Source organism: Eurytemora carolleeae, unplaced genomic scaffold (genome assembly GCF_000591075.1).
Source record: "Eurytemora carolleeae unplaced genomic scaffold, Eaff_2.0 scaffold1075, whole genome shotgun sequence".
Taxonomy (NCBI): domain Eukaryota; kingdom Metazoa; phylum Arthropoda; class Copepoda; order Calanoida; family Temoridae; genus Eurytemora; species Eurytemora carolleeae.
In genome coordinates this window covers 106,789-118,904 of record NW_019396970.1, presented here as the reverse complement: position 1 = coordinate 118,904, position 12,116 = coordinate 106,789, and the positions used below count along the sequence as shown (strand labels likewise).

The 12,116-nt window shown below is 30.7% G+C and overlaps 1 protein-coding gene across 1 annotated transcript; it reads left to right on the top strand.

Annotated features, from left to right (window-relative positions):
* The first annotated feature begins 3,599 nt into the window (after nucleotides 1-3,599).
* Nucleotides 3,600-12,082, top strand: LOC111710641 (galactosylceramide sulfotransferase). Its single transcript, XM_023484756.1, has 12 exons — nucleotides 3,600-3,662; nucleotides 5,744-5,778; nucleotides 6,667-6,762; nucleotides 7,352-7,404; nucleotides 7,640-7,704; nucleotides 7,866-7,963; nucleotides 8,174-8,224; nucleotides 8,778-8,831; nucleotides 9,718-9,811; nucleotides 10,061-10,236; nucleotides 11,035-11,103; nucleotides 11,603-12,082. Exons 4-12 carry the CDS (start codon nucleotides 7,392-7,394, stop codon nucleotides 11,667-11,669), a joined length of 687 nt encoding a protein of 228 aa, XP_023340524.1. The 5' UTR covers nucleotides 3,600-3,662; nucleotides 5,744-5,778; nucleotides 6,667-6,762; nucleotides 7,352-7,391; the 3' UTR covers nucleotides 11,670-12,082.
* The last annotated feature ends 34 nt before the right edge of the window (nucleotides 12,083-12,116 follow it).

The window sequence follows — 12,116 nt, the reverse complement described above, 5'->3', positions numbered from 1 at the left end:
ATTCTTACAGGTATTCATTCATGTTCATTTTTGCCGGTATTCATACATCCTTATTGATCTTACAGGTATTCATTCATTCATAATTATTCTTACAGGTCTTTATTTATTCATTCACATTTATTCTTACAGGTATTCATTCATATTTATTCTTAAAGGTATTCATTCATATTCATTCTATACAAGTAAATCATTCATTCATAATCATTTTTACGGGTATTAATTCATCCTATTGCCTCACCCGTTAGGATGAATTTTCTGTAAGAAATAATTTGAAAAAAATAATGAAATCTGCAATATTATTTATTTGGACAAGAAATAAGACGACATTACATTTCCTCTGAATATTCAATTAAAGGAATTGAGTTTGCTCCATAAACTTAAATTTTCAAATCCCTAGCTGTATCTCTACAACCTGGAAATGTGTAAATTTTTGATATTTCAAACTTCAGAATTCATTCTGTTGCAAAAATATAGTGATTACAAAAACCAGAGTGTGTGGCAAAGACTCAATTTAATTGGAAATGGTTTAGGCTCAGCTCAAGTCATTTGAGAATTTTAAAACAAAGATTAAAAAATGATCTCACATTCCCCTCCGATATTCACAATACACAGTGAATAAATGGCTTCAGAGCAATTCCTTTTTTGATTGGAATGAAATTTTAAATTATATATTTCTTCCCAAGAGTAAAACTTTGGAATTCTGATAATATAAAAGTTTTCTTGATCCATGACAATCTGTATAACTACAGTGAGAACCAGAAAACTCTGGAATAGGAAGTCGACTTTTAAACTCAAGTTATGACTTTTAGTTTTAATACAGTGAAACCCTTAATAATGAATACATCAGAAGGATTCATCAAATGTCGTCTTGACAATTTTTCAACGAGTTTTATACTATATTTCGTAAATTTCAGTATTTGAGAAAATAAATAAATATCCATGACTATGGGGGAACAGTGTTAAAGAGTTCCATATAATTATTTAATTATAAACCTAAATATCTGCAATATTCCATTATCAGAAAGTGAAGAATACGACATTTGATGAATTCTTTCGATGTATTCGTTATTAAGGGTTTCACTGTAGCGCATTAAACAGGAGGCACAGCAATTGTGCATTGTAAATAAACCCACTTTACTTAATAAGTAATTTAACAACTTTCAGGTAATGCTATTTGCTTTAAACAACATCAAATGCACTTCAGAAATGCTATAATGTCGTCTTCCTATTCAACAGATTTCTGGTTATGACTGTATGTTTTTTATGTTTTTAATTGTTGTCCATAAAGAACTAAGATTTTTTAATTGCTATAATTTAAAGAATTTACAAAAATTGAGAAAAGTTTTTTCCAGATTTAGATTCTAATTAAAATAACATTTTTGTTTAGGAATGTTTTTAACTCTGGTCATCTTTAATGAAAGATTGCCTTCAATACAGAGGAAAACAATTGATTAATTTACTCTAGCATTATTCACATCTTTTAAAATATTTAAAAAATAGGCTAATTTATTTTTATTTTCTAGACTATATCGAAACATTTCAGAATGTTATTTTTAATGATCAATATCAATTGTCTACGTCAAGGCTAAATGTATTCTACATTTACAACAATCAATTCATAGAATCTAATATTCAAGGACTGTTTAACAACCCTGAAAAGTGAAAATATATTTAAGAAAAATGAGTTTTTTAGCAATGAGGTTAAGATCCTGATTTTTCCATCATTTGTTTTCTTCTTAAATTCTACTTGAAGTTTTGAGTAATTCTTAGTGCTCTGGAATTTTTAAATCATAAACTTAGTATTTAAAAAAAGTGCTTGAATATAGAGAAGCTGGACTGTAAGGAGAAAAGAAAAATAATATTTCTAAAAACTCATAAAACAGGTTCAACTACTATACAGAATATTTTGTTCAGGTAAAAAAAAAACAGAAAAACTAAATTGAAAATCATAAAAAAATAGAAAGACGACATTTAAGCAATCTTTAAGTGTAAATTTGATGTTGTTACAAAGCAAAAAAAATTTACAAATAGCTTACTGATCACTTATTTAGTGAAATGGCTCTGTGGTCACTGTACAATTGTTGTATTACATGTTTGTTAAAACAATTTAAATAATAATTAGAGTCTATAAGTCGTCTTTCTCTTCCACAGCTCTCTGGGTTTTACTGTAAATAATTGAAAAATTATGAGAAAAGAAAACAATGATCATGATAGGATATAATTGTATTCAACCGCCTTGTGTTATTCTACAAGTTCATGCACGTAAGATATTTTATTTAAAAATTCGGTGATGGTGATGGACCAAACCTCTATAGAGTAAAAAAGTAGATGTTAGTTCCACATTTATTGAAAATATATTTCGGTCTGGGTTGACCCTCGTCAGTTCTAACGTAATAATAACCATCAAATTCGATAAAAAAAAAAATATTGTTATAAATCACAAGAAAATAAACTAACAAAAAAGATTATTCAAAATAAAAATTTGGGCTGTCAAATGGACGTAAGGGAAACGAACTCAGATTTTCAATCATAACTTTTGCTGTAAAGCTGTTGAGAAGAACAAGTATGTTTTGAAGCAGTAATATTTAACTAGATAAATTTGATACTCTAACATCAAACCTAGAGGAGCTACGAGGTCACAAAGTTATACAAGTAATATCGCATAAATTTGACCTTCTCCTTAGTCTAGTTTAATGATAAATAAGGTGTTTGAATATTTAGATGAATTAAAATATTAATATTAAATTCCTTATAGAGTATAGCTGTAGATGATTGTTACAGATTTGGAGAAAAAAGAGGTTTAAAGTTTGCTCTTCCTTCAACAACTAAACATTTCTTTAATCTGAGGTAAAAAAAAACACATTTCCTGATATGAGTATTATCTGTTTTTGTGCTTTGAAAAATAAAGCCACATGATGAAGTTAACTTTGATATTTTAAAGTTAAACATTTTGATCTAACAGAATTCATGGTTTGAAATATATCAGATGCAACGATGGCAATGCCTGCAATTTACAACAGTTACTTTGAAACCTTTTCTCAAAAGTGTGGAAGATATTGTTGTTTTCTAAAAGTGTGGAAGATATTTTTGTTTTCTAAAAGTGTGAAAGATATTGTTGTTTTCTAAAAGTGTGGAAAATATTGTTGTTTTCTAAAAGTGTGGAAGATATTGTTGTTTTCTAAAAGTGTGGAAGATATTGTTGTTTTCTAAAAGTGTGGAAGATATTGTTGTTTTCTAAAAGTGTGGAAGATATTGTTGTTTTCTAAAAGTGTGGAAGATATTGTTGTTTTCTAAAAGTGTGGAAGATATTGTTGTTTTCTAAAAGTGTGGAAGATATTGTTGTTTTCTAAAAGTGTGGAAGATATTGTTGTTTTCTAAAAGTGTGGAAGATATTGTTGTTTTCTAAAAGTGTGGAAGATATTGTTGTTTTCTAAAAGTGTGGAAGATATTGTTGTTTTCTAAAAGTGTGGAAGATATTGTTGTTTTCTAAAANTTGGGGGGTCCAATCACCTACTTTCGTAGAAATCTCATTGCCTTATGTCTGTGCAAATGCAGAAGATAAAATGTGAATAACTTTTTTATCTATGTTTGTTGAAGATTCCAGTGATGGTTTTGATATCCTAGCATCTCATGCAGTATGGAACCATGACGAGGCAAATAAGGTGAAATAATCATAAAATTCACAGAATTCACAAATTATCCACACTTTCCTCCGAAAGGTGAAAGTGAATTCATTATTTAAATAATTGTAAACACAAAGACCCTTAAAGGTTGAATGCTTTTACGCAAAAATCATTCAGCAATTTCACAAAAACAGTAAGTTTGTTGAACTCAAAGGCCAGGCGTTGCGACACTTTAAAATCCACCCAGTCTTGAAAATTAACGCAAATTTTATCGACAGTCTGGATCGATGTGAAAATAATTACAGTGAGGGTTAACAAACAATATCTCAGACTATGCTGAAAACCATAGAGATACAAGAATATAGATCGCTAATGCAGACTGTAAAGCTGAAAATTGTACAACCCCTTGTAGTTGTACATAATGAACTCGTTATGATTACGTTTTACTTCTCGGGGTCAATCTGTAGTGTATTTTTCTACCAATTTATTTTAAGAAGTTTAATAAAAACTAGGTGTCTCCTGTTATCTATTTTAGCTTTTAACCTATAAACACTAAACAGGCTGGGGGGGGGGGGGGCTTTAGTTTTTTTGTACTAAAACACTCTCATTTTTGTCACTTTCATCGTGAAATTTTGTGACGAAATGAAAAGTAATTTAAAGGATTTTTTGTCAACATTTTTTTTTAATGCATAGAGTAGGGTACAGGGCGGTAACAAATCCGGTCTGCATAAAAAAAAATCTATTTTTTGTGCCTATAGCTACAGATCTTAAAATTATAGTTTTGAAAAGCCCTTGAAAAGTTGCTGTAGAAACATTGTCACAATTTGATATCTGTTAAAAACAAAACAAAAACTTTTAAATATTCTTTTACCCTTTCTTTTGGCCTTTTTTTCGACCTTCCTTAGCGCCCAAACTATTAAAGTTATCGGCCTTGAAAAGTTGGGACACCGCCCCCCAGCCTATACAAAGATTCATGACCCCCCTGTAGCACTAAAAGTCGTCCCTAAAAATCGTTCTAAAATTTGTGTTTCTTTTTTTGTTTAAATTGGTACATTTTTAAAATTAATAAATGTCAACTTTTTTCATAACCCTTTTAAAAATAAAAATATCCAAAATAGATTCTAAAAGTGAAAATTTCAAGTCAAACACACAAACACAGAAGCAGACAAGACAAATGTGTAAATGAAAGCATAGTTTAAAAAATCTCTTTATTAATGAGCAAACAAAATTAATTTGGACAATTTTTTGCGGAGTTTGGTTGTTCTTCTTCTGTTTTTTTTCTCTTACTAGATATTCACAGGTTGGGAACTTTGTCTCAGTTGTAAATAAAGAATAATCAACAATTTGCACTAGCCAGTCGATTTCTCTATTTTACTCTAGACAAATTGAAGAGAGATCCTAATATAAAAAAAAGTTAATGGTTAAAAGAATTTATAAAATTCAAATTTCAAAACAAAAATAGGTTTTAAAACGAATAGAAAAGGGCAAGTGGCGTATGGAAACATCTAATTAAATTTAATAATCATCCCTCCCCCCTTCCCTGCGCCCATAAATTTGTAAAAAGTACAAAGATACTTTTAAATCCAATGTACTGTATGTCCAATTGAGCTGAAACCCTCCGGTATGGTGAAGACGACATGAGCGAGCTATATTCTTGTACAGAGTGTTCCAAAAAACATGGGAATTCAGTGACGAATTCGATATCGTCTTTGTTATGAATTAGCATTGCAATACCTAATTTCAAAACCCATAATATTATTATGTCTGCTAGAGTTTATTTTATGAAAAGGGTAAAAGACTGTTAAGATGTGTCTGTAATGTCTCCGCAAGATGAACAGTGAAGACTGACAATTTTACTCTGGTTGTATACTGCAATTTTCTTGTTTTACTAAGTACAACCGTATGCAGTCAAAACATAAACAAACAAAATGTGAACATAGCAGACGAAACTCTTACAGATTACAGCTTTCTCAGTAGGTATCGCTATACTAAATCAAAGAATTGTTTAAAAAGACTATATCAAATTCGTCTCTGAATTCCCATGTTTATTGGGACACCCTGTACATCTATGTTAAAAACATATTTTTAAACTTCACATTATCCATCTAAAATATTTTTAGACGATTGTTGATTCAATTAAATTCACGATTCTCAGGTAAATAAAATAATATTTTAACAGAGGAAGGAACTTCAGATGTGGAGTATTGTTATCACGAAAGCTAGCTTGATCTTTTTTTTACGTTGAGAATTTTGTATGAGCTTAAATATAGACGGATAGGCTTTTCAGCCTATCCCATTGTTGACAAAAGTGCATGGCATAGTATTCGTATTATATTTGTTTCTATTATTTTTCTACCTTTTTTGCAGCCTCTCAAAATTTCCATCAAGCCCCCCCCCCCCCCAACTCCACTCCCATTCTCTTTGCTCAAAAAGCTTGATCTTTTTATCTAATGTGCATGCCGCATGTGCATGATCTGTAAGAATTCTATTTCATTATTTAATCTATAAAATCAAATCTAGTTTAAAAATGGTCTCTTTAGTTTAGGAAGAAAACTAGTTAAAGGAACTGTAGACGTATATTCCATTGATCAACCATAAAAAAGTTGAAAGTCTGATTAACAATGGTACCCTTAACACTGTATCTAAGTAGCAACGAGTAATATCGTCGTTTCATATCATGTGTTGAAAAGTGTCAAATTCTCAACTTTTTTTCTTCATTCTCTCAGGGGGGTAAAAAAGTCATTTTTGAAAAGAACCAAGAATTGGAAATAATTAATTTTTCAGTTATCAAATAAGGATATCTCAGTCATTTTTTATCATTTAAAGGTTTAAAAGGGTACCATTGTATATCGGACATGCCACTCCATAATTTTAAAGACCCTGTTTCCTGTTTTAGAGACCCTATTTTCTGTGTAGAAGAGACTCTGCTTCCTGTTTTAGAGACACTGTTTTCTGTTTTAGAGACCCTGTTTCCTGTTTAAGAGACACTGTTTCCTGTTTAGAGACACTGTTTCCCTGTTTAGAGACACTGTTTCCTGTTTAGAGAACCTGTTTCCTGTTTTGAATCATATTATGGATATTTCAAGCTTTCATCAAAATTTGGAAAAATCGATGAATTCGCAAACGACATCTCAGCTGGGTAAACTTTATTTAACGGGGTATTTTCGTTTAAAAAAATGGGCTATGGTAAAAATAGGAAATGTTTCATCCATAGATTAATAACAATTTACAGATAGAACAGTAGATGTCGTCTTTTCAAGATTTAAGGGTTTTTCGTTCACAATAACCCTGAGGCAGAGGCCAAAAGGAGTTACTCGCATGTAATTCAACGCTCCCTGCACGGAACTCCTTTGGGCTTCTGCCTCAAGGTTATTGTGAAAAAAACCTTAAATCTTGATAGGACGTCATCATAGTGTTCTATCTGTATTTTTTTAATCTATAGTTTCCTCTAATTCATTATTTTGAAGCTTTTTTAATTGACTTCTCGCTAATTAGTTGTAGATTTTTACCATCGTTAACGTCTCTCGAAGTTTCTGTGAAAAGAAATTATTAAAAAAAACTGTTACGAGCTAAAGTGTAACCTTAAACGTCTGAAGCTATTTAATCAAAAGTAAATACAGAACTGATTCTAAAGTAATTAACCAGAAAAGTTCGCTCAGCAGATTTTAAATATCATATCATTTTTGAGCAAATATATATTGTAATTTGTATTTGCTTTTTCTGTGCAGAAAGCATGCTAAAATAAAAGAAAACACCAGAATCAGGCAGATGTATGATTTAGGTAAAAATAAATTTAAATCGACAAATTTTGCAAGCAACACATTTTTTGTTGTTCTATTTAATTTATAGGAAACGATTTTTAATGGCTCCAAAAAATGATGAATACATTTTATATAAATGTCCAGGATACCGCGAGGGAACGAATTTTAAATAAATGTCCAGGATACCGCGAGGGAATGAATTTTATATAAATGTCCAGGATACCGCGAGGGAATGAATTTTATATAAATGTCCAGGATACCGCGAGGGTCTACACCAAGTTGATCAGAAAATAATGTCTCTAGACTCAGAATTTGACCAGGTAAAAATATGAAGATTAAAAGCATAAAGATGAGTCAGGATCAGGAATTAAAAATCACCGACTTTAAGTAGTTTTTTTCAAGCAAGGCTAAAAGTAGTACCCGTAGAAATTTTTTTTTATATTTTCCTTTTTAATAATCATTCCTTAATTTTGTCTTCTAGATTTTAATTCTGGAATACCTTGAGGAGGGTCTAATATTACTGATTGAACAGCTCTGCTGGAAACTCGAGGATGTCGTCTTTATCAAGAAAAATGCGCGGTAAAAATTTGAATCAGTAAACGCGCAAATCTTGTCTGACAATTCAAAATAATCCCAACTGAATCTAAATTAACTATTCTACTCCACATTAATCTTTCTAGAAGGAGATGATTCCTTTGGCGTACAGTCCCGTTTTACCGATTATATTCTGTAACTGTAACTATAAATCTTGCTTTAGCTGCATAAAATGATGAACTTAGTTTTTTTCAGGTCTGAGGAAACAGTTGATCAAATAAATGAGAAGACATCATCACTATTGAGGAATTACAGTTGAAACTTCAATTTTGGACCCGTCCAACCATCGATGGTTGTTTGCCGTTGAGTTTGTGAACGAATAAATCCTTTGTGATTTTTTATTAAACACTAAGTCCATGTCAAGATACTAATTTTCCAATTATTCATTTATTTCATTAAACCTACGTTTTACAAAGAAATAGATAGATTGATAGATAATGAGGAGACAGTGCTTTTTCTTTTTCATGCTATTTTAAATTCCAGAATGATACAGGGTTACCCCCATAGCATGAGGCTTCATTGACGACCTAATCCAATGGTAACCTGTGAGGCTGTGTTTATAAATAAAATTTGTTCTGACCTTCTTCAAATTATTAAATATTCCATTAAAATCTTCAGTTATGGCAGATTGAACCAAAACAAATTGAATGTTCAGCTTGTTCTATTCAAATGATTTCAGGTCGACATTAAAGTCTTAGGAAAGGAAACGGACAGTTAGATTTCTGTAAAGTCGTCTCTGAAGTCTCATTCTTTGTGGTTAACCCTGTAGTTTCTCATGATTTCAACTCTGTGAGTTTAGAGAATGGATGGAAGAGGACGTAAAACTTTACCAGTTCTTTCTTACAAGACATAGGTCACATGAACGATGTGATGTAGTCCCAATACCAATTATCAACCAAACAGCGTTGCATCTAATTTATAAACCCCTTTTTTTCCTGTATTAAACATAAAGAAAATAGTGGTTATCATTCAAAATTCTTAGATTCACTTTAAATTGAAAAAAAAACTTGGTAGTCTGCAAGGAAAAAAAATCAGAGGGTAATTTTCCAACCGTAATTGGAGGTTAAAAAGAAAAGGAATTTTAAACACTTGCCTAAACTCTAATTCAAACTTTAGCTTTCCAAGCTCATGTCGTAGATTTTTTATATTTCATTCTGTGATTTCGGCAAGATCAAATAGTCAAACGATATTACACCCTGGACTAACCTCCACCAAATGAGTTTGGGTTTTCCTTGTTTAATTTGAATTTAATCTCAATTTGATCTATAATTCAACAGTCTTTGAATACATGAATGGAATAATTTGTCAGTTAAAACGCAAACACCGACAAAAAACTATAAAAAAGCGAAAAAATTATGTTTAACGGGTCAAACTTTGATCGAAAGGGCCAAGCTGGTAAATCTGCGTTATTAGGTTGAAAGATCAAAATGATTAGAAAATAAGTGTTTGAGGCAAGCTTTCAGTTCCTTTGTTTAAAGAATTGGGTGATGGAATGTGGATCCAATAATCGGGGTTTTTTAAAAGAAAGGAATTGAATTTTTGCCGCAAACCCAAATTTTCTAATTGCTATATCTATGCAAACAAATGTTGTAAACCTTCGAAATTTTAAACTTAGACTATTTGATCTAACAAAATGTATACTTTGAAATATCAAAGGTCTACGACATCGGGTTGCAGAGATATAGGAAATAGAAAATTAGAGTTTGTGACAAAAACTCAATTCCTTTGTCGTTGTTTAGAGAACGTGTAGAGGAATATGGAGTTGAGAAGATGAAGGATCAGGTGCAACAGCTCCGTATTCTCAACCAGAACCTAGAACACAAGTGTATCCAGGTATACCTTGAATCCTGTGTATCCAGGTATACCTTGAACCCTGTGTATCCAGGTATACCTTGAACCCTGTGTATCCAGGTATACCTTGAACCCTGTGTATCCAAGTAAACCTTGAACTCTGTGTATCCAGGTATACATTAAACCTTGTGCATTCAGGTTTGTCTTTAAACCTATGCTTATAGATTGTAGGTATACCTTGAACCCTGTATATCCTGTGGTCAGTAAACTATAATATCATTTTGTTGTCAGGAAAATAAAGAAGATAAACTAAAAGAGAAAAAACTAATTAACAATACTGCTGAATCTGAAAAGCTTTCTAACCCTACAGAGAAAATAGAAACTCCAAAAGAAAAAGAAAAGAATAATCAGAAAGATGTTGATCCATATTTTGATATAAATGAATGGACTGTAGAGCGCAAGAAGAGGTAATCTATTCAACTAAAGGAAGATACTGGAAATAGTTTTGAGGTTCGTTTTTAAAAATTCAAAGTTTTTTTTAACTTTTGCAAGGTTCTATAAGCAGCTGAGATGTTTACATTTATTAAATTATATCCTTGATAAGTTTGGTTTTATCATATTTATGTAACATATTTCCTCTGACCCAAGATATTAACCACAACAATATTTCAAAACGATTAGTAAAATCGATATGAAAAATTAGTATTAGTAATTAGTAAAATCGAGAGTAAATAATTATAAGCCCTCCTGGTTTAGAACTTTGTTGCTATTTGTTAAAAATCTCAGATTACTGTAGAGCACCTTTAAATCCAAAAAAAATTGGATTTGTTTAAAACAGACTCATATCGATGTATATCAGTACATACAGGGTCACCCACAAAGGATGAGCCTGTTAATACTACAGAGTGTCCAATGAAACATGAAAGTTTGTGAATTATAGTTTTTAATGTCTTCTTCCGTGATACTGTATTAGTTATTCAAGACTTTTTGTAGTTTATTTCGTTAAACAAATCTTTTACTGAAATATATATTTGTCTGAAATCAACTTTACTATAATATTACTGCCATTTAGAATTTCTTTTCATTATCTTTGGTATCAAACAACTTAACAAATTATGGAAAAAGACATTTTAATCTATTCGCCAACTATCATGTTTCGTGGGATACCCTGTACCTAAAATACGGTAAAATAAACAAATTAATATGATCTTAAATAATTCCGAACAATATTGACTGTAGGTTCACTGTATGTTAAATATTTCTAGGAGTTTGACAAAAAGAATGAAAATTCTGGAACCAAAACCAGGTCTTCAATATTGTAAACCATTCTTTAGGTAAGATTTTGCTAAATTATTATATTTTTCTAAATTATGATATTTTTCTAAATTATAAAAGTTTGCTGAATTATCATATTTTGCTAAATTATAATATTTTGCTAAATTATAATATTTTGCTAAATTATAATATTTTGCTAAATTATAATATTTTGCTAAATTTAAAATTTTGCTGAATTATAATACATATTTTGGTAAATTGTGAAATTTTGGTAAATTATAATGATGGATAAATTTTAGTCTGTCTGTAAATTGAAATCTTTATGAAACTGAATTAATCTAAAATCATCTTAATTGTATTGTATCATTTGTATGCACCAATCTTAACATTTTGATAAAACTTAGCTCAACAACTTCAAGGAGTTTCAAAACTATTTTCCATCCACTGCAATCCTTTAATGACATCTTTTGATTCTCCATCCCCCCCACCGCACTGACCCCTTTTACAACCAAAGAGATGCGAAATATTTGATAATGGATAATTATGTTTACTGTTCAGGTCTGAAATTGCGTACACAAAACTTCTGAGGGAAGAGAGCCATTGTTTTCCAAAAAATAGCTACTAGTTTAAAAAATGTACAAAAAAGAACAAAGAAGATGAAGCTTTTTGCAGCAGATTTAGTCACAAAAAGAAGATTAAATTAATGAGCAGAAACGGCGACCTTCACAAATTAACTAATTAATTAATTTTGTAATTTGCCCGATGCTCTGGGTGCCATGCCCGGTAAAGGGAGGACACAAACATTCAACGTGAAAAGCTTAAAGGGACTGTAAGCGTAATTTCAATTTTATGTATGCAAAGATGGCGATGATAATTCCACAATCGTACCCTTTCAACATTATCTGATTAATTACGAGAAACTAGATTGAACTAGATTGAAATTGTTTAATTCTGATAACTTCCATAACTGTTTTTGCAGTAGAATTGCGCAAGTCACTTTTATAGTTAACCAAGATTGAAAATAAATATAGTTTTTAAAATTATAAAAATTTATATCTAATTCATACTTAAT